This window comes from Dermacentor andersoni, chromosome 3 (genome assembly GCF_023375885.2).
Source record: "Dermacentor andersoni chromosome 3, qqDerAnde1_hic_scaffold, whole genome shotgun sequence".
NCBI lineage: Eukaryota > Metazoa > Arthropoda > Arachnida > Ixodida > Ixodidae > Dermacentor > Dermacentor andersoni.
In genome coordinates this window covers 90,698,027-90,721,830 of record NC_092816.1, presented here as the reverse complement: position 1 = coordinate 90,721,830, position 23,804 = coordinate 90,698,027, and the positions used below count along the sequence as shown (strand labels likewise).

General features: G+C 48.6%; 1 protein-coding gene across 1 annotated transcript in view; it reads left to right on the top strand.

The window, feature by feature from the left end:
- LOC126542416 (uncharacterized) overlaps nt 1-9,912 on the top strand; it is a 98,566-nt gene extending 88,654 nt beyond the window's left edge. The window contains exons 4-8 of the mRNA XM_050189483.2: nt 2,095-2,141; nt 2,811-2,933; nt 3,561-3,722; nt 4,918-5,133; nt 6,737-9,912. Coding sequence (XP_050045440.1) covers nt 2,095-2,141; nt 2,811-2,933; nt 3,561-3,722; nt 4,918-5,133; nt 6,737-8,476 — 2,288 coding nt within the window. The 3' untranslated portion in view covers nt 8,477-9,912. The remainder of the gene's footprint in view (nt 1-2,094; nt 2,142-2,810; nt 2,934-3,560; nt 3,723-4,917; nt 5,134-6,736) is intronic.
- Nucleotides 9,913-23,804: the final 13,892 nt, after the last annotated feature.

Sequence of the window (23,804 nt, the reverse complement as noted above, 5' to 3'; positions counted from 1 at the left end):
CTGGCAATGCCTGCCGTATGCGCTCCAACACATTTTTCTTCTTCTGTAAATTTTCTTCTCATGATCAGGGTCCCCTGTGGGTAATTGACCTAGATAAACGTACTCCTTCACAGACTCTAGAGGCTGACTGGCGATCCTGAACTCTTGTTCCCTAGCCAGGCTATTGATCATTATCTTTGTTTTCTGCATATTAATTCTCAACCCCATTCTTACACTCTCTGTGTCAAGGTCCTCAATCATTTGTTGTAATTCGTCTCCAGTGTTGCTGAACAGGACAACGTCATCTGCAAACCGGAGGTTGCTGAGATATTCGCCGTTAATCCTTACTCCTAAGCCTTCCCAGTTTAATAGCTTAAGTACTTCTTCCAAGCGTGCAGTGAATATAATTGGAGAGATTGTGTCTCGTTGTCTGACCCCTTTCCTTATAGGTACCTTTCCACTTTTCTTTTGGGGAATTAAGGTAGCTGTGGAATCTCTGTAGACAATTTCCAAGATATTTACGTAAGCCTCCTGTACTCCTTGATTACGTAATGCTTCCATGACTACTGGTATCGCTACTGAATAAAATGCGTGTTCGTAATCTATGGAAGCCATATAGAGAGGGTGACTCTACACTGTAGTTTTCTCGATCACCTGATTGATTACATGGATGTGATCCATTGTACAGTATCCCTTCCTGAAGCCAGCCTGATCTCTTGGTTGACTGAAGTCAAGTGTTGCCCTTATTCTATTGAAAATTATCTTGGTGAATACTTTATACAATACTGGAAGTTAGCTAATGGGCCTATAATTTTCCAATTCTTTAATGTCTTCCTTTTTGTGAATTAGTGTAATGTTGGCATTATTCCACTTCTCTGGGACCCTTGAAGTCGTGAGATAGTTCGTAGAAAGGGCCGCAAGCTTTTCAAGCGTGACGTCTCCTCCATATTTGATTAAATACACTGTTAGTTCCTCTTCTCCTTGCCTGTTTTCCTCGTTTCATGTCTTGCAAGGCCTTGCTAACTTCATCGCTAGTTATAGAAGGAGCCTCCGTAAGCTGTTGATTACTACTTCGAATAGAGGTATTGTGGCTGCTCTGGGCATTGTATAGGTCAGCATAGAATTCTTCCGCTACTTTTACTATATCTTGGAAATTGCTGATTATATTACCCTTTGTCTTGTCATATAAATCTAAAAAAAAGAAATGCAATATATCAGCAAAATAGCAGACTATCATTGCTACATTTATCACTTTTCTTATTTTGAGCGCAAGAGAAACGTTTTCTCGAGCGCGAGCTCGAGGAAAACGAATCTCCCTTGTAGGCTCCGAGGCGGGCTGCTAATTTATTCACCATCTTGTGTTGAACAGTAGAGCAGTGTGCATCGTTCCTGAAATCGATGCCGCGTTCGCGAAGCTGACAATCTCGCCGACTTCGTCCGATTAGTAACGACACCTGTAAGACGGCGGCTGACGACGTTGCTGCGTATTTATTCAGGCGTCTAACGAACAAGCATCGAAATACATTCGTTGTCTGCAGGTCGGTGACTTGCTTCGCTTATTATAGCGCGACTCTATTCTCAGAGTATACGCTGACAGTTGGGCTACAGTTTATGTCTTGCATTCTGTCTCCGGCAGCTCAGCGCAAAGTGGCGGACAGGCACAAACAAACAAAACGCTCGCATTTGTCTGTTCGTCTGTTCTTGTGCTTGTGTCTAACCGCCAGTTTGCGCTATAAGCTAATTACCTGGGTACGTTGTGGGAGCATCGAACGATAGCGCACTGCAAGACAAACTACAGGCAAATAGAACGGCGTCGTCGAGGAGAGAGGCGGCGTCGCGTTGGTTGGCTTCGCGACTAGCAGGCAAGGTCCTCCGCGCGTGTGTCATCCCTTGTTGCGAGAACACAATGGGCGACGCTGCCGGCGCGGCGGCGGCGGCGGTGCGATTCGGCCAAGCGTGGCTTTCGGAGCGCGTTGTGGCAGGGTGCTGACGGCCCCGCTGTCGCCGCATGCCCGGACTCTTTGACGTGCAGCGCAGTTTTTTGATTTGCTCCTCCCGGGCAGCCGGCGCGCTCTCTCTTTTAACTCGACGCTCTCTCCATGTCGTACTTTTCAGAGGAATGGACCACGTCCAAGAAGGTGGTCAACCACAAGACCCGACAGGTAAGCGACGCAGACGGAAACGTGCGCGAATTCGTCATTATTCAAGACAGGCGGGGGGGGGGGGGGGCAATCATTTAAATGATTCTCCCCCTCCCACCCCCGCCTGTGCGCTATAAGCTAATTACCTGGGTATGTCGTTAGAGCATCGAACGATAGTGCACTTCAAGAGAAACAAGAGAGAAACATCTAAATGATTCTCTCTAAATGGAGGGGAGGTAATTAGGAAAGCAATATGTTTACATCGGGAGCTGCAGCTCTCTAAATCCGTGGGAATGGAGAAAATCGTATTACTGGGCATCCACCGATTGAGTAGAAATTCCTTCAATCTTAAAGACGGAGGTAAAACGCACCAACTGCAACGTCTGCTTCAGACGCTCTAGCTGATGCAGAGATACATCACGTCAGCGATACTTTTCGTGAGGTAGCATATCAAACGTGTCGAGCTCACTGAGACGCAATAATCAATTCAGCTGCGGAGGCGAAGAAACCTAACGTTATCTGAAAGCGTTATTAAACTCATACTTGTGGCGGTGTTCTTGATTCTGCGCCGTCACTACAACGTGGCGATATATCATGTTTCTAGATAGAAGGTTAAACGTCACTCGCAATACATATTCAAGCGGTGAAGATACAGTGCATTTCCCAGTCATTTGTCGCTGGACTGTGCAGACCGAGACGAGGGTGCAGCGTCAGCTCGTCCTGGAAAACGGCAAGGTGATCGCCGACACGGGCCCTCAGATAACGACCAGAACCACAGAGGACAACAAGGTCGAAGAGTCGGAAGACACGCAGGTGACATTTACCTCCTCCCGCCTGGCTTCTTTCTTTCTTTTTTTCAAATACCTTTACTATGACAGTCGAGCTGAATATCGGGGATTACGGGGATCCACCGTTTCCGTCCCAGGTTCCACTATTGAAGCGAGCAGTAGGGCGTTCCCGCTGTGCATGGACAGTGTCAACGCAGCAAACGCTTCGATCGGGCTAGTTTGCACGGGTTCACGACCACAGGCTGCGCCGAACAGACAGTAGCACAAGCGAAGTACAGCACAGGCACTCGTGTCGTCTGTTCCTTCGCGAATATAAAGTAGATATAGGCCAAACTGCTAGACTGCTGTAGATGTAGCAAACCTGCTCGATCTCAATCTCAAAAGCTCAATCAAGCTGCACAATGGTGAATGCGACTAATCGAACCGGCACGCCCTGCTGCGATGATGATTGGATGAAACGGCGTCCAGCTGTGCGCGGTTACGTTCCCTCGAATTCACCGTAAGTGACTATTTGTCGCCACCACATTTCAAAGGGGATGCCAACAGATGTCAGCGTCATCACTTTGTCTTCCCGCCTGTCTTGCGCTAGCTGTACCCACGAAATGGTTCACCTTCGGTTCAATGTGCCGTCGTCGTCGGCGTTGTCGTGCAGCACAAGAAGACGGGCGACGAGGACGTTCCTGACGGCTACGTGCCGGTGCCGGGTTCCGAGCGCGTGGTGTGCGAGAAAACGGAGTCGCACCAGGTCACCAAGGAGACTAAGGAGGAGAACATGAAGATGCACGACGAGAACTTCAAGGAACTGCGCGGACCGGTGTGTATATATGGGGCACTGCTTGCTTCCTTTTGTACATAATACGTACCTTAAATCTTTTTGTCTATGAAACTTAGTGAACTTAACTATGCTGGTGATTACAGATGCGCGTTCGTGAAACCTTGTTAGGTTCTTTTAGTGTGTAATACATTCACTCCTATGTTGCACTGCCTGCTGCCGCTATATAGCATAGACAGTTACTTTGCTTAGTGTCAGTCTCCCTTTCTGTCTCTGTCACCTCTCGTTCTCTTTCTATTTTTCAACCTCTATAACCTCCTTCCCGCGCAGGGTAGCCAACCGGAACTACCTCAGGCTAACCTCCCTGCCTTTCTATGCATCCTTTCTCTCTATCTCACTCTTCTGTCCCTATGGGGACAGCAGCAGCACTTGCTGCTGCAAGTAGAGTGCGCCGACCAGACTCTTCAGGGATGACTTTGAAAAGACCCCCGAGTTATGTACGGATGGTGGCCGATATCCTCAGGGTGGAAAAGTGTACTATCACCCTCTTCAGCAAGGTCAGGCCGAAACGGGACTAAAAAATAAACTTCTCGCAAAGCTCGGGACCACACGACGAGCGATGGAATGGAAAGTGACAGCTGTAATGTGATGAGCAACAGAGTTCTTTGGAATTCGAACGCGGCCACAGATGATATGCTGGATAATATAGTAAGAGAAAGAAGCGGAGTGCTTTGGGCAAACAAATGGAGGTCTATCGGTATAACAGAAGTGCGCATCCAAGGATAGGTAATGAGCAGCCGAGGGCAACGGCGAACTGAATGGAGTGACGATATATTTGTGGACTTGAGAAGGGCAGGTGTAACTGGAGATCTATGGAATGTCGTGCGTCTTCTAGTGAACTTTATGCTGACGATGGCCGCGCCGAGGCAATTAGAATTGAGAAATCGTCCAGCCTTATTAGATTACGTCCTACGTAAGAACTCTGGTATTATATTCACTTTCGAGAGTCCAGCGCAGTGTCTGAATTTGGGGTCTTCTAGCCGCTTTGTGCCGACGCACATTGGTGCGACGGCCAGACCAAGGCACAAAGGTAAAAGCTCCTTTGAACTTTTTGCATCCTTTTCAACTGTGCGGGTGCGAAAGCTGCCCGAGCACAGTAAATCAACAGGGTAGAGTCACTGCCGATGAACTTTTAATGTTGTGTCGTCACGTGACCGTCCCTTTGGTCCTTCCTCAGGAGGAGATCCACCGATTGGCCGTGATGGTGCCGGACGAGTCCCCATTGGTAGGAATCCGGCCGGATCGATTCCCGGGCAAGCTGACTCACTACAGCAGCCGGTCGAAGAAAGTTACAGACAAGGACGAAGTGAAGGAGATCTCCGAGGAGCGCAACGGAGAGGTCACTAAGCAGACCACAAGGACGCATCACCACGAGGAGAAGGACGACGACGAAGTACGCATTACGATTGCACATGGTTCGGTTACTTAGGGCTGGTGGAGACGTAAAAAGGACAAGGCTATAGGGTCACAATAGCAGGGCGTCAGAAGTGACCGCTATTATTCCTTGTGTTTTACGATGTCTGACAGCTGTCTGACTGGCGCCTTGTTTCACCCTTATGATGTATGCGGTCGGTCATGTTCGTTCATTCCACGTGATCTGATAGTTAAGTTAAATATTGGGGGCGTTCGAATGGAGGCGGAACTTTTAGAAACGAATGCACGTGTTTTTGTGCTGTAAAATGTAGGAAATGTATAGCACGAAGGGGGAATTTGCCAAAAGAGCCTATTTATTAGTGCGAAAGATATTTGCAAGTCCGCGTATGCCCCGCAATTGTCTTGTGCATTTGATTACTAAGACACTGAAAACAACAAACTAACGTGCATGAATAGCCACAGAACAGAGGAGCGAGTATGTCTTCCTTTCGCGTTTTTCCAGTTCATACGCCACGCAACACAGCCCCAAAGAATACGCATATTGTTGCGGTACAACGGGGACAGTATACAGGGATAGGTTCTTCAAGAACAGCAGGACAGCCTTTTCAAAAACAAACAGAACAGAGACACGTCTTCTACGTCCTCGCCTAATCTCATCACCCATTAGACGGAGTCCTTTAATGCCCTCAGCGTTGTTGTCGTCTGCATAGAATACACGCGTTGTAAGGGTTGGGGGCTCAATCCCATCGCTCGTAATCAGTTGTCAAGATTGGAGTCGGGCATGAATTAGATGGTAGCTGGCCCATGCCGTCGTCCAACTTATCTACGCTGAGGACGTTGTTGAAGGGAAGGACTGCTTCTCATCGAGAACAAGGAATATGGGTTTATTTACAGTATCTAGATCAGGACGTTGCAGTTCATCAGTCTAGCATGACTGCGAGAGAAAGTACACTGAGTAGCCGCACAACAGCGGTTTCTAAACGCTCGGTCCTCCCTCGATCCCAAGGTGAGGGAAACGTTCGACCAGTCATCGTAAACGAGTCGCCTCACTGCGCGAGGGATTACACAAACACACTTCCGCACAGGTTCACGGTCCTCAACCGACGTCAGACGGCCTTCGTAGAACTTGGGGCTTGTGTCAGGAAAGGTGCCTTTTATTCCCCGTGCTGACCCCCGCAGCGCGGCCGGTTGCCCATTGTCTTGCGTCTTGAACGGCGCGCGGGAAGGGGCCTCGAACTACGTTCCCTCGGGGACTCCCCCGCTCGCGGCAGACCGGGTAGGCGCTGTCGTGTTCCGGCACTAAGCCTGCTTCGTCGAACTCATCTCGGCTCCTGCGACGGAGAGTCGAGGACGCACGTATTGTCCTCCACACACAGTCGACTTAGTGACGCCGTGGCTAGAGGTTTGCGGTGGCGTTCCAGGAAAGTTGACGCCGCTGTCGCAATTGGCTGGCAAAACTTGCATTTGAACGGGCCGTTCTTAACAGCGTCAATATGTTGCGCTCAAGCACATTCGAAGCTATCAGTGTGCTTCTGCAATTGCAATTCCTCTTTGTATTTGTCGACGTCTACGTCTTACGGCTATCGTCTATTTCTCTGACCCATGAATTTTACTTTTGACAGGTCCCAGAAGACGAAGCAGAAGGAAAAGACCTTCCAGCCGTCGAGAGAGAGACAAAACGAAACTTCGAATACTTGCACGATGGAGCCGACATCAAGGTTCCAGACAGAATGCGCAAGCAGAAGGACCTCCTGTACCTCCAGGCGACGTCTCCCGAACGACATGACCCGGTCACGCGGCGGGCTTTGAGCCTCGAGGAAGAAGAGGAAATACGAAACAGCGAGACGAATCGCTGGCTGGACAATCACTTCGGCTCGGAAACTTCGGACGACGACGTCGTGAAGAGCAAGCACGGTGGTAACGTAATCAACGTGAAGATGACCGACACCAAGAGGACGCCAACGCCACCCGCCAAGCCACCCAGGGAGTCGCCGAACCTCATCTACACGACACCGTACTTCAAGTCTCCCACACCGTCACCGACTCCTCTTGATTCGACACTCAGAAGCACCAAGTCACAGCAGAAGACGACATCCTACCGCCGGGAAGAGAAGGTGGACGACTCGAGGCAGTCTCGCGCCAGCCCGCGCTCGAACTGGAAGTCCAGTCCGTCCATATACCACGACGTCACGCGACACCTGGATGAGTCACCGACGCGGTACACCAAGGTGGACCGCTCGTACAGGGATCTCGAGAGCAGTTACAGGCCCGTGGAGAAATCTACCATTGTCGGAAACAGCGTTTTCACCAAGGAAGACAGAAGGCTCAACGAAAGCCGGCGAGTCACGAGGGAATATGACAGAGAGGTTAAGAAAGAGCCGCCTCCGGAAAGGGCGAGGTCGCCCGAATCGCGACCCATCCAGAGGTCCCAATCGACGAGGACGCCCGAGAAGCCAGTTGCTCAACCGCCCACCTACACCTACAGTCTTCCGCGAGGCCAAAGCACTCGCCGCGCAACGCGCGTGGACCAGACGTCCAAGACCAGCCGCGGTGTACAGGCCGACCTGGACGACGAGCCGTACACTCCTCCCAGCTCGCGCTACATCGTGCACAGTGTGCGGGAAACTCAGAGCCTGCCCCGCCATCATCACCACCACCACCGACACCACCACCACCACTCTTCCTCGTCTCACCACCGCCACCGCAGCGAGGAGACCGAACACCACCGGCGAAGCGGCGACCGGAACCGCAGCCCCGAATCCAACATCTCGACGGCGTCAAGGCCTTCTAAGACCTTCTACTTCGGCGACAAGACGGACACCAGCTACCACAATAGCCGCCACAAGGACGGCTACTTCACCATCGAGAAGGACCGCTACGTGCAGCCGCCCCGGCGGTTCAGGTCGGACCCGCGCGAGCGCTACTACTCAGTCGAGGACCTCACGACCACGACCCGGTCGTACGCCACAGCACCGACGTCTTCGGTCAAGAAGCCCAGCTTCATCGACCGGCAGAGATACTTCCCGGCGACTCCGCCAGCGAGCCCGCCGCCAAGGCTCATAAAGATCACCAACGGCCGCTCCACGTCACCGTCACCTCCCGAGTCGCCAAGGCCGACGTCTACGAGCCACCTTCTGCCTCCTCCGTCACCCTACGCGTCGCTCAACCGCCGCTACCGCAGCCCATCGCCCGTGGTGAACCCTCCTTCGTTCACGCCCCTCCAGAGTCCGGTGGAGGTCAAGCGGCAGCAGTCTGCGAGCTCTTATAGCCGATCCTACCACCACAGGTCTGCCACGGCGGACTCGAGCGGCTCCAAGCCCGGCCCGAGTGTGATCGAAGTCAGGAACTGGGACAGCCGATGAAGCCTTGATTTCTCCACGACGTCCTCGACACCCCGGGTGTTCACCTGATGACGGAGTCGAAGCGTTTTTGAGTCCCGTTGTACGTGGGCTTGGCGTTGAGAAGGGCCTTCACGCAAGTTCGCCTTGAAATTACCCCACTTGTTGCATCTAAAATCCTTAGGGCCTCCTCACGCAAGCTCGCCTGGAAAACGTTGGAATAGAACGGAACAAAGTTGGTGCGAGCTTTGTTCGGAAAGGTTAGCTTGTTAGAAAATATAGCAGTCTTGCTGTAACTGGTCACCGAGAAAACGACGGGTTTTGTGAACATCTCTTAACAAGTTATGGTTTGTAGGCAAGTATGCATGCAGTCTAGTGAAGACGACTCCGAACCCAGGACTTGATAGTTTCGTTTCTTGTTTTCTGTTTTTTCTGTGTTTAGGTATAGAGTAGGTTATGGAACTAAGCCTAAAGTGATGCATTACAGGCATCGCCATTTCACTAGAGTGGTATCCGCGACGCTTCCGCAATGACGTGGCTTTCAATCATTCTTACGGGAAAAGTAATCCAGCATTTCGCTAAAGGAGATTGAATGTAATTGACGCCTAATGAACTGCCTCAAATTTACCGAAATGTAGAGGAGAGTGAAGGTGTTTCGAAAGCCGGCAGTTGCAGTTTGGCTAGGTCAGCGCTGAGCCTCCCATTGTTTCCAGCTAAAGACTGAACCGGTGCATTAGTTCTTTCTCCCTTGTGACAGTTCAACGTTGAATAGACTGTTTAATAGACTGTTTGTAACCATACCTCGTTTAACCAGAATTTGAAAGCGTGTTCAAGATTTGCACTATGATTTGTAGTACGAAACTGAGCAGTTAAAAAAATACTAATTGTAGAAAAAAGTTACTTCATTTGATGGAAACAATTGGTATCGCCATTTCTTACTAATGCGTTGCTGAGTGCGGAACGTAGACAACACACCACTCCCTCATTGTTCCATACCCATGTGCTCAAGGACAAAAGAAAAGGGTTGTGCCAAGCATTTGTATTTCCACTGGCTAAGCTATTGGTTTTCACTAGCAGTACGTTACTCGTGAAGCCGATAATGAAAAGTCTGAAGTGCCATTGACGACAGTTACTTCGTTACCGGGTAGAAGAAATATCGCAGACTATCACGCTAATTAACCTGATTCTAGTTATAACATATGAATTTATATTGCTGTTTTTGTTGTTGTTTCCTAGAGCTTATACTTACATAGGTGCGTGTATAGCACAGCCAAGATCTGTTTTGGTTTCTTGGCAGCAGATCGCACAGTCGACGATCTTGCTTTATAATCGCGCCACTTGTTAGTGTACATAAATAAAAAGAAATAACGGTTTGTACAACTAGATCTGTGAATGCTTCAGTCACAGCGTTACTGTGATGAAACACGGTTTTACAATAAAAACGCCGCTACAACTACGCAGTTGAGTCTCCGTCTTCTTGCCACTTGCGTGAAAGTACAGAAAGAAGAGAATTTGAAGGAATCAGCATCAAGAAAAGGGAGCACGGTAAGCAGGTCCGACCACTACGATTCAACGGTGAAAAAGAAACTCGCAGGTCCTTCAGCGTCGCTTCAGTCATCATTGTAATGTGATGACTTGAGATCCTACCATTCCATAATCTGTGGACATCCTTACGACTTTTCCTTTATGGTCTTCCATAAGTGCACGATATTATAATCCGCTACTGCTGTCTGCGAGTCCACATTGAATTATTTAACACTGCATGGGCTGTTCCTTCTCCCCCTTTTCTCCGCCCCACCTTCTTGATAATTCAACCTTTTTCATTATTATTTTTTTTTCCGTCATACTCCTGCTACCCAATACTCTCAGGGGACCCTGATCATGAGAAGGAAGTTTACAGAATAAAAGTGGGTTGCAGTGCCTACGGCAGGCATTGCCAAATCCTGACTGGGAGCTTGCCACTGCCGTTGAAAAGTGTTAAATCATTGCATTGTACCAGTGCTGACATATGGGGCAGAAATTTGCAGGTTAAAGAAGCTCAGGAATTAGTTAACGACCGCGCAAAGAGCCACGGAACGAAAAATGTTGGGGGCAACGTCACAGGGCCCATCACCAGGTCTGGCCATTATGAGCTGACAAACGCAAAGCATACATTGCGCGATAACGATCGTGTCTGCAAATTATTACATCGCTACGCGCCGCGGAAAGACCTGAAATTTGAAACCGAACGCTGTTTTTTCCTTCTCCTCGCGGCCACCGCGCTCAAAGCCGGACGGTGACGTAGTTGTGCCCTGCGCCTACGTAGTCGTGTCCTCAGTGTGACGTCGCCCGTGGTGACACGTGACTTCGAGAATCATTCAGGACAACGTCAGTTATCTGTGTGATCTGTTGCTGGAATTAACGAATTGAAGTTTACGGAAATAATAAAACACAAACGGAATGTCTGCGTGTTCTTTCGCACCGAAGCAAGAGAGATCCTGCTCCTTTTTCTCTCTTATCAGGAAGACCTGCGTATCCGAGGACGTGGCCATTAATCAGTACTGTATAAGTTTCGCCAGCCTCTCATAACCTCACTAAGGTCAATGATACCCCAGACAATGCCTGATAACTCTTGGCAGTCAGCGGCAAACCTTTGTCCTAGACTAAACGTTTGCTTCGTTTTTGGCAGGCTCTGCAAGCTGTGGGACAGTATCAGCTGGAAAACCGCTCGTATCTTCAACGGCTATCATCTTCGAAACTGTTCCTGGTGACTGGTCTACGCATGCGGATCTCGGGGAAGCTGCAGTTTCGACGTAGCAAGCCATCCTTGACTTCATTGGCTCTGGACCTGCCAATAATGTCCCCCTGGCGTCGATCATCGATTATTTAAGACCGTCAACTTCGTGGATCGTTGCAGTCAGCGGCAAACCTTTGTCCTAGACTAAACGTTTGCTTCGTTTTTGGCAGGCTCTGCAAGCTGTGGGACAGTATCAGCTGGAAAACCGCTCGTATCTTCAACGGCTATCATCTTCGAAACTGTTCCTGGTGACTGGTCTACGCATGCGGATCTCGGGGAAGCTGCAGTTTCGACGTAGCAAGCCATCCTTGACTTCATTGGCTCTGGACCTGCCAATAATGTCCCTCTGGCGTCGATCATCGATTATTTAAAGGCCGTCAACTTCGTGGATCGTTGCAGTCAGCGGCAAACCTTTGTCCTAGACTAAACGTTTGCTTCGTTTTTGGCAGGTGAGTGTTGATTACACTTGTTGTAATTCATCACTTTTCGGGTTTTGCCGCTGACTGCACCATGTCTTCTTTGTGTACTTCTTGCTCAAAAGCCATACCGAAAGATGGAAGATTTATGAGTTGTTCTGCCTGTGAGGGTGAATTCCACCTAGGGAAAAACTGCTCGTCAGTTTCTGATAACGCCTACAAAAAGATGAGTACGGTGACACGTGAAACGTGGAAGTGTCCTTCATGCAAGGTTGATTCGCTTAAGCAACCAGACGAGGCATCCAACCTAGGTGATGGTTCATTCTCACAGCAACTGTCTGCTCTGAATATGAAACTAGATTCTTTGACTACAACTGTTTCAACACTGATGGTGAAAATTGAGGAACTATTGTTGGTCAGGGAAGCTAGTGAAAAGGTTGCTTCGGCAGTCGATGACATACGGTCCGCTATTGATTTCCTTTCGTCGAAGTATGACTCGGTGCTTGCTACAGTGGCCACTAATCAGAATGAGCTTGCAGACCTTCGATCACAAGTTCAATCGCTCTCTTCAACAGTAGTTTCCCAGACACAGGTGATTGACAGGATGTGTGGGGAAATAAATGACCTCGGACAATATAGCAGAAGATGTAACTTCGAGATTCACGGCCTTCCTGTCAAATCTGATGAAAACTTACACTCTTTCTTAAGTACTTTGGCAGGTAAGCTAAACATAGCCGATTTTCAACAAGCAGATATCTCGGCAGTTCATCGGCTGCCATCCAGAGGCGACTATATTCCACCAATTCTAGTGCAAACTCGCTCAATTTCTGTTAAGCAAAAATGGCTAGGGGCCCGGAAGGGCCTTCCTGATTTGGTGCACGACGATCAGTCTCCTCGACTGTTTTTCAACGATAACCTGTCTCGGGCTGATCGCGAGTTGTTCCGTCTAGCAAGGTCTCGTGGCAAAGAAAAGGGTTTTGAGTTCGTCTGGACCAAAAATGGGAAGGTCCTTGCAAAAAAGTCCGAAGGCGCACCTCTCATTCGTGTCAACAAGCTTTCTGATCTTGAAAAACTAACATAACCATGTCTGACATTGGTTTCGTGAAGTGTTCCGATTTTTCTGAAGTCCAGAAGTTCTTTCAGCATCACACAGGCAATTCATTTCAGTTTACTCACGTTAATATTCGCAGTATACGGAAGCATTGGGACCATTTTTGTGCGCTGACTCACCCTTTTCATTCTAATTTTGACGTTGTTGCTCTCACGGAAGTGAACGTTTCGTCAGATGTGTTATCACATTTCTCGCTGCCAGGTTACCAATTACATTCTTATACTCGTCTACAACGAACAGGAGGAGGAATCGCAGTTTTTGTTAAAGATGCTTGGCCCGTTTCCGAAATTAGTATTCTTTTTACTCAAGCAGAAGTAGTTGCGCTCCGCCTAAGTACACCTTGGTTGTCGTTGATTCTACTCGCAATTTACCGCCCTCCATGTTGTAACGGTCGAATCTTCTTAGCTGAGCTTGATTCTGCAATATCATCATTTTCCAGTGAAGAACACGTGTGCATTATCGGGGATATGAATATCGATATTCTACGCCCAACTGTGCCAACGGTCGCAGATTATCTTGACACTTTATCAAAGTGGGGACTAGAGACTAAAATCCACAGCCCTACAAGTGAGGAATACTTATATGGGCAGCTAGTCTCGTCTTGCATCGACCACATAAACGTGCGTTCTCAAAACCTGTTGGTGCGGTCTGCTGTGGTTGAAGTCAAGCTTGCAGACCACTATTTCGTCTGCTGCTCGTTAACGGATGGTTCCAGCCACCCTGCACCTTTGCGCAGCCAGCAAAACGTACCAGTACTTGATTATAAGCGTTTCGATGAAAGAATAGCAAAGTATGATTGGGATTCTTTTATTTACAATGTGTCCCCCGCAGACTTATGACAGTTTTGTCGAGGTTTTTCGTTCACACAAAGCCGAATCTTCACGCATGGTGATCGTTAAGCAACGAAATTTAGACAATAAGTGGATGTCACCCGTGATACTGGAAGCCATCAAAGAGAAAGATCTGCTCTGGGCTCGATCGAGACGTGCTCCAAACTGTTCTGAACTACGACAGCAGTTTAAACATGAACGAAACCGAGTTAATGCCATGATCCGTGTGGCCAAGGGCAATCACTTTAGGTCTCAGTTTAACGACGCACGTTTTAACAGCAAGAAAACATGGTCATTGGTGAATAACTTGAAAGGAGTGAGCGCTGCTATTTATAATGATACATATTTCATATCTCATTTCCATGAAGATGGGCAGAGCATTGCGAATGACTTTAACAAACTATTTTCTCTGGTCTCTGGTGCATCTCGTACCCCGCCTAACGACTGTCCTATGCCTCCCAGTGTGATGGAATCTGCTTTCCTTCCTGACATTACCGAAAGTGATTTAAGGTGTATACTTTTCAGTCTTAAACGTAGCAAATCTCCTGGTCAAGACGGCCTCACGGTTTCTGAATTGTGCAGAAATTTTGAAGCGATTAAAGGTGTCCTGCTAGTTGTCCTTAATAGTATCATTTCCAGGGGTATAATACCGACTTCAATGAAAACTGCTAAAATTATACCTTTGTATAAGGGTGGCTCCAGAAACATGATGAGTAATTACCGACCTATCTCTATTCCTGCCATGCATTGGCCAAATTTTTGAAAAGCATCTATTACTTACCATGACGAATTTTTTGAATACGCACAATGTTCTATCACCTTGTCAGTATGGCTTCATACCAGGAAAAGGAACAACAGATCTTCTTGAAGAATTCTCTGACACACTAAATTCAGCTTTTGATAAGAATGACGTCGTATGCTCTCTTTTTCTTGACGTAAGCAAGGCCTTCGATAGCATCTGCCACGTTCTTCTGCTTGATAAACTTTCTACATTGGGATTTCGAGGTTCGTTTTTACATTTACTTACTAACTCTTTACAAGATAGGCGCCAATATGTGTCGATTTCAAGATTCCATAGTGATTTCACGGCAATTACTTCCGGAGTCCCGCAAGGTTCTATATTGAGTCCTTTGTTATTCAATCTATACGTTAATGATCTTGCTAACAATGTGCCTGTTTCATTGTTCCAGTATGCTGACGACACTGTCATTGTTGCGCGCGCAAAGAAATAGACTGATGCTGTTACAGCATTACAGATGGCAGCTATTAAAGCTATGGACTGGTTTAAGTCTAACCTTATCAATTTTAATACTTTTAAAACGCAACTTCTGTTTTCATAACCCTTTAAAAAAATTTGAGTTGAGTCATCCTGTTTATTTGCACACTTCCTCCTGTTCGCATTGTAACTGTGTACCAGTAAAATATGCGCATTCGGTCAAATATCTTGGCCTGATCTTCGACAGTGATCTGTCTTGGAACTCGCACCTTTCTTTTGTTTGTCAAAGACTTCGTGCTGTATCTTGTGTCCTGTATAATATTCGATATTTTATGCCTTTTTCTGTCCGTAAATGTGTTACACAAGCTCTAGCCTATAGTGTGCTTAGATACGGAATCACTGTTTATGGTCACTGCACGGTTCGCTGGCAGCGCAGGGTGAATTCGCTTCTGCGTTTACTTTTAAAGAATATTGCCTACGACCTGCCCATTCGTAGTAACACTGATATTTTTAGAAGATATAAGCTTCCAAACTTTAACGCTTTATTAACAGAAACTATTGTGCTTAAACATTTCTGGTACAGTCAGTTCACCATTCCATATGTTCCTGCACGTGATTTAAGACCAAAATACCGTTGCTGCATTCCTCGCTCCTCAACCCGGTACGGAAAGCGCACACGTCAATACGACGTACCTGCCTGTTTCAATAGTATGCCACCTAGTGTATGCCGCATGAGAACGAAATACACCCTGAAAAAAATTTTGCGGTATGTCTCCGCGTTGCTTCCTGCCCCATAATGATAATCGAGTGTTACTGTCTTAATTTCGCATTACTGTCATCCCTTTTGATGTTGTAAGAGTTATATCTCTATATCTGTCTCTCTGAGTTGTTAAAATTTTTCTTTTTTGTTTGTTTGTCGAGTTCGTTGCAACATCTCTATTTTTCCTTTGTTTTGCTAATGTTTGCTGTCTGCCAGGCGCTGCCACTCAAGCCCTTGGTGAGGCTTTGGTAGGCCTGATTTTGGTGTACGAGAATTGATATGAATAAAAGTACTATCTATCTATCTAAAGCCCTGCTAAGCTAGCCTCACTTGAGGGGGTGCGCGTGTTGAACGTGTGGGGATGCGTGACTCTCACGCCTTCCCTGAGATCTAGTTTTTCCGCATAGCGCGTCTCCTGCAGGGCGGCTTCGCCCGCGGTGGTCGGAGTGGTTGAGGCGCAGTGCGGGAGATGGCGCGAGTGTCGCGCTGCTGCGGGGTTACTTGGGCGCCGAAAGGGAAGGCGCTTGGTCTCTTTGGGTTCGGGAAGCGAGCGGGACGGACGTGCCGCCCGCGCGTGCGCCGACCATTCTTCTGCGAGACCGTCTCGCGTGGCCGCCTTGGACACCGTTCGCGTGACAGTACGCGCGAGTGACCAGGCGTTGGGATCCAGCATGGGGCGAATATATTCGCTCGCAATGCGGTCGCGGTAAGTCGGACTTCTAGATTTGTCGCGCGCCCATCGGCATGTTTTGGGGATAGCAACTCGTCTAGCAGGCATTGATCTATGAAAGGTGCAATAAATGCCCTTGTGACTGTTTGCACTACTGTGTTGTCGTTCCTTTGTCCCCAAGAGTACGGAGCAGAACCCCATATCTCCCACATCTGGCTGCCCAACGTGGACCTCTTGGGGCATCGGACGATAGATTTAACAGTGTTGCTTCGTTCGAGACCTTTGTTTGAACGGAAGCGTAGGCCTAGCGTGGATTTTGATCGCTAGCGTCGGCGGCGTGCTTTCTTGAGCGAGGCGACGGTGGCTGTAGTGTGTTTGAACTTATCAACATGCTAAGCCTTTTTGCAAGTGTTTTTTTTAATGACATTCGTCAGTACGAGAGCCACGTGGTCTGCATCCTGGGAGAGCGAGGCTGAGCGCCCGCGAAGCAGTGGCAAGCCTGAAGCGAGTGAGTACGGAAGCCTCGTGGGTGGTCCGAATTTCTTATGTAAATAGCTTCTTCTATCTCTTTGACTCGGATGAAGTCGCGGCTCTGGGAGCCGGGTGGCCGCGGGCCACGGGTGCCACGACGGGCTGACTGGTATTGCGGCCTGGCACCGGGCGCTCCGACACCGTCTGGGACGGTGGGCGCCGTCAACTCGGATGCTGTGTGCCCCGAGCGGAGTAGGACCACCTCACAGAGCTGACGTCTCCTCGCGGCTGCCTGTTTTGCGCTCATTTTGGGTGCTGTTTTTGGATGCCGGTTGTTGTCAAGGTAGCGACGCTTTAGGCCTAAGGCTTTACGAAGCTGCCTGTCGCACGTGGAGGGACACAACCTGGTGGACCATGGCGTTGAGGCGTTGCAATTTGCTTCCCTCATTCTATTTAGCCTCGCACGAATTGAAATTACTCGTTCGACTCAAGAAAGCGAGCTTCGTTCACGTGAACTTAGCATCTGAGTAGCTGCCCGATCTTTTGCTAGCCGAGTTGAACATCGTACCACGTGGGCGATGCGCATGCAGAATTCCTCTCCCTTGCACTACTTTAGTGTTTGCCGAGTGTTTTGAGTGTACGCAGCGTGATTGGAGTTACCCCTGGCTTGCTGTCACCTGCACATCGTCTGCGCTGCTCCCCCGGACTACGATCGAGTCACCCCGGGCGATGGTGATGCTGTGGCCAGTTTGGCGCAGCGACTTCGGCGGCCTCCTGCATCCAGCTCACAACCCTCGGCGGCGGACAAAGGAGCCAGCGGTCACCGACAGCTACGGCGGCTCTTGCCAGCAGGGCGCCTCGGCGCGAGCGACGCTTGCTCGTACCGACTACTGCGTCGTCGTCTCCGGAGTCCTGGCCTGGGATCGTGCCGTCGAGTCGCAAAGCTGCTGCTGTGACCGGCGGACGCCAGCGGCGTACCCCAAGGACAGTCGGCTCGCATGTTATGGACAGCGTGTGGACATTTCCCCGGCGCGGCCACTGTTGCATGTACCACCTTGTTCGCGAAGCACGTGTTGATGTTAGACTGTGTGAAATGTTTCGCCGGAATATGTAGTGATTTAAGGTTGGGGGGATGTGAGGATGCGTGACTCTCACGCCTTCCCTGAGATCTAGTTTTCCCGCATAGCTCGTCTCCTGCAGGGCGGCTTCGCCCGCGGCGGTCGGAGTGGTTGAGGCGCAGTGCGGGAGATGGCGCGAGTGTCGCGCTGCTGCGGGGTTACTTGGGCGCCGAAAGGGAAGGCGCTTGGTCTCTTTGGGTTCGGGAAGCGAGCGGGACGGACGTGCCGCCCGCGCGTGCGCCGACCATGCTTCTGCGAGACCGTCTCGCGTGGCCGCCTTGGACACCGTTCGCGTGACGGTACGCGCGAGCGACCAGGCGTTGGGATCCAGCATGGGGCGAATATATTCGCTCGCAATGCGGTCGCGGTAAGTCGGACTTCTAGATTTGTCGCGCGCCCATCGGCATGTTTTGGGGATAGCAACTCGTCTAGCAGGCATTGATCTATGAAAGGTGCAATAAATGCCCTTGTGACTGTTTGCACTACTGTGTTGTCGTTCCTTTGTCCCCAAGAGTACGGAGCAGAACCCCATATCTCCCACAAACGTTGCCAGGTTCAGTTCGCAGTGGCAGCCTGTCCGGACCCAGAGATTCTTAGCACCCTCTGCTGCGTCGCAGGTCTAGCTGACCGCCGCATCAAGTACTCCGCAGCCTCTGGGGATTGAGTGCCAGAGGCTAACTCTTTAAAAGTCGTGAAGGAGGTAGCGGCCGAGCACTACACCAGTGAGGCCAATTACTATTTTGGCGAGGGAGTGTCTTGGTGAAACTCAGTGGGCCTTCTTAATTTGGTTGCACGTGGACTAGTATATACTAGCTCTCGGCCACTTTCTTTTTTGTCGGTTTCAGGCGTCACTGCAAGACTACAAATGCAGTGGCCTGGACGAGAATTCGAATTTAGGAACTTGAGCATAGAAGACCGATGTTCTTACCTCTACTCCAGGCCACCACCGTATTTCTTTTACAACCGTTCTACAATATTGCCTTCGCTCTCGGGTACATCGCGGGGCCGATGGGATGCGGTATTCCTTTGGGATATTCTCCACTTAACGGAATACTGAAAAGGATACGGACATCACGCCGCACTTTATTCAGCGTCTTCCGTTTAGGAATAATGGCCTGTCTTCGTATGACATCTTTATGACCCTTGGTTTGTGCAGTTTATACGGTGCCGGCGCTCTCGTCAGCGCAGAAGCCAGCACAACATGGACAATGTGGTTGTTCAGTTGGCTTCGCCACTGAAATTTGGAGTTCCACGCGGCAGCACTTGCGCGAACGGCTGCGTGGGCGGTGCGTGGAAAACAAGACGCGCAGCTCTGGCCCCCTGCGGGAACCTATACAATAACTCTACTGCCGGCTGGTTCGTTACAGGAATGGCTAACCGTACAATTAGAATGAGAGATTATAATGAATAGAGAGAGAGAGAGATCAGAGAGGTAGAGAAACACAAATGTTTGAAACAGGATGACACATACTTCTGCTGCAGCAAAAGTGACTCGGCGCATTGTAACAGAATAAGATATTTACCCCAGCCAAAGTCATATGGAACGTCCATCTTCCAGAAGCGCTGGGATCCAAAGCCGACGAGAGCGTTCACTGGCCAGCGATCGAAATAACCAAGAAACGTTTAGAGTTTTGGTGGGAAAAAGCTGTGGAGAGATGGAGCTCGAGCATAGTTGCAGGCATTGGAACTGTAAAGTGTGAATCTTTTAGTGAAAAGAGAGAATATCAAGTAGACAAGGCAAAATCGTAGACCCCAAGTAAAACCTGAATAGCTCCAGCAGACTAGGCTTCTATATTTGTCGCCAGCCCGTACGAAAGTAGGCGAAAATATAAATTATCACAATTATCATTGTCATACTGTCGCCCTCTCAGTTTTCACACGTTTTCGAGGTGAGATGATTTTATAAGAGCCCTCATACGCATTTCCGCGTATCTAAACACCAATATGCGTTTCATTCACCTGAAAGCCCCCTCAAGCACGAAGAGTGGTAAATTGACAATCAATGGATTATAGACGTCTGCATCTGCGGGCTGAGGGCCACCAGTGAAGGCGCTGCAGCTGCTCATGCGCACAAAGCTTTTGGATCACGTGACATCTCTTAGCCGCAGCGAAGAGATGTCCCACGGTTTAGAAGGTACACATTGTTTTGATTGTTCATAAACGTATCCCATTGTTATTGAGCAGTACTGACTGCCCCCTCAGAATAAAAAGTTGCTCGAGACCTTCTAGATGCTCTGTATACAGTAGCCTTCTGTCAATTCGACTCTGTTTAACTCAATTTTTCGCTTAATGCGATCCCGGGCGAAGGTCCTGGCCGGCGCCCATGCATTTCTATGGGTGCAAACTTTGGTTATTCCGATCTCAAAATTGGTCTTCGCCGGATAATTCGAACTTGTACAGTCAGCACGCACACGCATGATCCCTATGGTGACGCGGATTGCGGCCTCATTAGTGCAGCGTAGGTCTCGGCGGAGCTTAGAGGGCAGTGAATTCGTTCAACACACATCCCTCGTCCAAGTAGCCCGTTTTCGGCCTGCTCAAAGAAGATTATCAAGCAATAAGCGTAGCTCACAAAGCTTGATTAGGGTACTTACCCTAACCTAACGCGCGCTCCCTGAAAGAAAAAAAAAAAAAAAAGAAACTAGTCTGTAAATTGCCTGGGCGGTGCAATCGGACACGAAACCAAAACCGCCTTCGCGATGGTCGCATGCTTTGCCGCCCTATAAGAATGCATTGACGTGAAGACAACTTAAAAAAAAAATTGGCTGAAGGCTTAGCTTGATTAAGCCTGGAAGATTGCGAAAGCAATACCCTTGGCTGCGCCTTGGTTCGGCTGATGGTGTGGACATGGTTGCCCTTTGTTAAACTTATGGCTATACATCATCCGACATAGCGCAAGGCAGCGCGCCGACCACTGCGAGGAGCCGAGCTGTAGCCCCATTTGTCCTCCTAGCATGACGTCACACCAGCGAGCGCCCTCTCTCGGTAGCGCCGCAGCAGCGGCGCGCAAGGCTTCGCCTCCACCATCGATGCCGCGAGCGGGGCCCCGTCTCTCGGTCTGGCGTGACGTCACACGGTTACGTGACGCGCAGCTGTGTAAGGAGGCGCCACGACCACCGATGGGCCGAAAGTGCGAGCAGTATTGCTTTCGCAATAAAACTTTAGGAAACCGGTTATCATCGTGAAACTATTTGTTTAACTAAAAAGTCGGGTGCGCGTTACATTTCTACTTTGTTTAGGAGCTTTAATGCCATCTATACGTTAGTTTATTACAATGGACACATAGAAGGTGGGCGCGCGTTTCATTCGGGGGCATGTTATAGAATCGGACAAATACTGCCAAAAGAATCCGCGATGTTCTGGAGTTTTTTTTTGCATCTTGTTTAATTCGACCCGCCGGATAATTCAATCTATTTCGTCAGTCCCGTGATGGTCGAATTAACGGAAGCCGACTGTATATGCAAATCAAAGCCGTCGATTTGTTGTTTTGGTCGGGTCGTTCGTTTGGAATGTAGCGACAATAGAGTTGTCTATGCGAATGTAAACGGGTCAAAGATTTTTCTCGACAGCCTGAATGGGTTAAAGATTTCTCTGCGGCATATTGATATCAGTAGGTTAATTTGTCGTCAAATACTTTTAGCGTTCAGGACGTGTAGCGATTACAGTAGGCGATAACGTATACCGCAGAGGAGGAGGAATAAACTTTTATTGTAGAACCAGCACTTGATAAAAAAAATTATTTGACGTTTTTTCCATCATCAGCACAAGGCGGCGCTGAGCACTGTATAATACAAGCAGGAGATAATATGGCATGAAGTAAAATAATACTGCTCTCTACTTCACGCAATAATTTAGTGCTTTTTTTGTTTCTTTTGTTCTCTTCAAGTGCCTGCTATGCTCAAAACAGAAAATGGTAGGCGACTCTAATCTTTGACTTAGGTGCCTCTTGGTGGCACTCGCACCTCGGTGTTGGTGTTTTTAGGTTAAGCAAGTGAACGTTTTTCCCCTGGCACGATATGCGAAAGAGGATCGAGGGAGGGCGAGGAAGCGGCGCACGCCACCTGGCGCGGTGTAGCCTCCTAGCGAGCGGCGCACGAGCGTACCTTACGACCTTACGCGCCCTCTCTCAGGTGCTTACGTCAGAGCATGTAACGAGCACGCGCGCGCAGCTGTTACGAGCCAGCTAGCGCGCAGGTGAGCACCGGGAGAGAAGCGAGAGGGAGTGACGTCACATCTGCTTCTGCGTGACGTCAATCTGCCAGGCAACTGCTTTCCATTAATTAGGCGGTTAAATATCATGCCACCTTGTGCGACGTCCATTAGTGACTTCCGCTTTCTACTTCTGGGTTTCCAGGAATTTCGCTAAAGTCGTGCTCACGTAGCGGGTGTCGATTCTGTGCTTTGGTGTGCGGTAATCAGTGATTTGCAATTCTGATTATTCCAGACGCTTCGCCAACTCAACTCGTAACTAAACTCATGACATCAGATTTATAATGAAAACCGCGAATTTTGTACTGTACTACTTGTTTTTCTATTTTCGTTTGATTTATTTTGAATTTCGTCCCCGGTCGTCTCGGGAGGCGAACCAGAAGTGCTGCGCAAGAGGCAAAAGTGCCACTCGATGCTCGTGCCAATAAATATTACAGGAAAGTTTGTCGTTCGTGTTATCGTGCACTGGGGCGATCGCGACACGACTAAAAGCAGCGCAGTACGCTTCTCGGGTCGTGGATTGCTCAGGCGATAAAGTTCCAAAGGGAATGACAACCAATTTTCATGGTACCTATTTTTTTTAATGCAATGGAAAGTTTGCCGGTCAGAGTGTCTAATCATGAAGTGGTAACGCAGAAAATGCCGTGGAACATTCTTCATCAGATTTTTTCGATCTTCAGCTAGGACGTAGTCGTTCACTGGAAGCATACTGAAAACAATGATAGGCGAGTGCGATAGTGATTAAACGCCGGTAGACAAGTGCGGTTGTAGCTATGAGAAAGTATAATTCTGTTTAGCAAGTCGATGTTCATGTGATTGACGTTTTCAGGAAGTGCTAAAGTATTTCTGAGATAATAGCTACGTCTTTTCATGGTTTTCTGTCCAACTGCTTTTGTATTTAACCAGTCAAGACGAAGCCAATTGGATCGAAAATGAAACACCGCTTTTACACCTGATACGCAGTTCAGTATATTGCCGTTGCCATGCGCGCACTTTTGATTTCCGAATAGAATAAGGCAATAGTGTCTGATAACATGTCAACTGCAATTTTAAGCAATAATTACGCTGAACTTAACAGTCGACTTACGTAATTAATCTCAGACTACATCTGAAGTACGAAGATTTCACTGCCAGGCCTTGCCACTTACTGGTTTTCAGCCAATTTAAAATTATAATTTCTATTTAAATTGCAAACAGCATGCTGGATTCGATCCCTATAAATCATGCTCATTTCATTTCCATCAACAACTCGCAATGCATTCTGGTCAGTTGTCAGTCTATTTAAAATCAAAGAAAGAAAAATGAGAGAACAGAAAAAATAACCCACTGCAGAGATTTATCCACCAACAATATTGCTGGTAAGCTAAGCAAGAAGTACCTGCAGCACTAAGTTATGCAACTAATGGAACTGCATTTCAAGGCACACAGACTGCCGATGATAACGATTTGACTGAAGTGAACAATGTGACACAGGCGTGTGCATATTGTCAGGGGGAAAGTAAAAAATATGAGCTTGTGTAGAACGTATACTGTGCTTTTTACTTCTGCAATAGTAAGTAGAGCAAAATCTGGCCCAAACTCACACGGAGAAACCGGAGATATTCTCATACAGCATATAAAACCTTAAAATTGTTAACAGTGGACAAGCACTGCTGTGCAAAATTACTACAACTAACTGAAGTTCTGCAGCAGAACTCGGTGCAATAAGACAAAAAATGAAGCATGCGACGGTGCTGAAGCCAACGTTGGCCTAAAGCAGACACTCTGGCGCACGA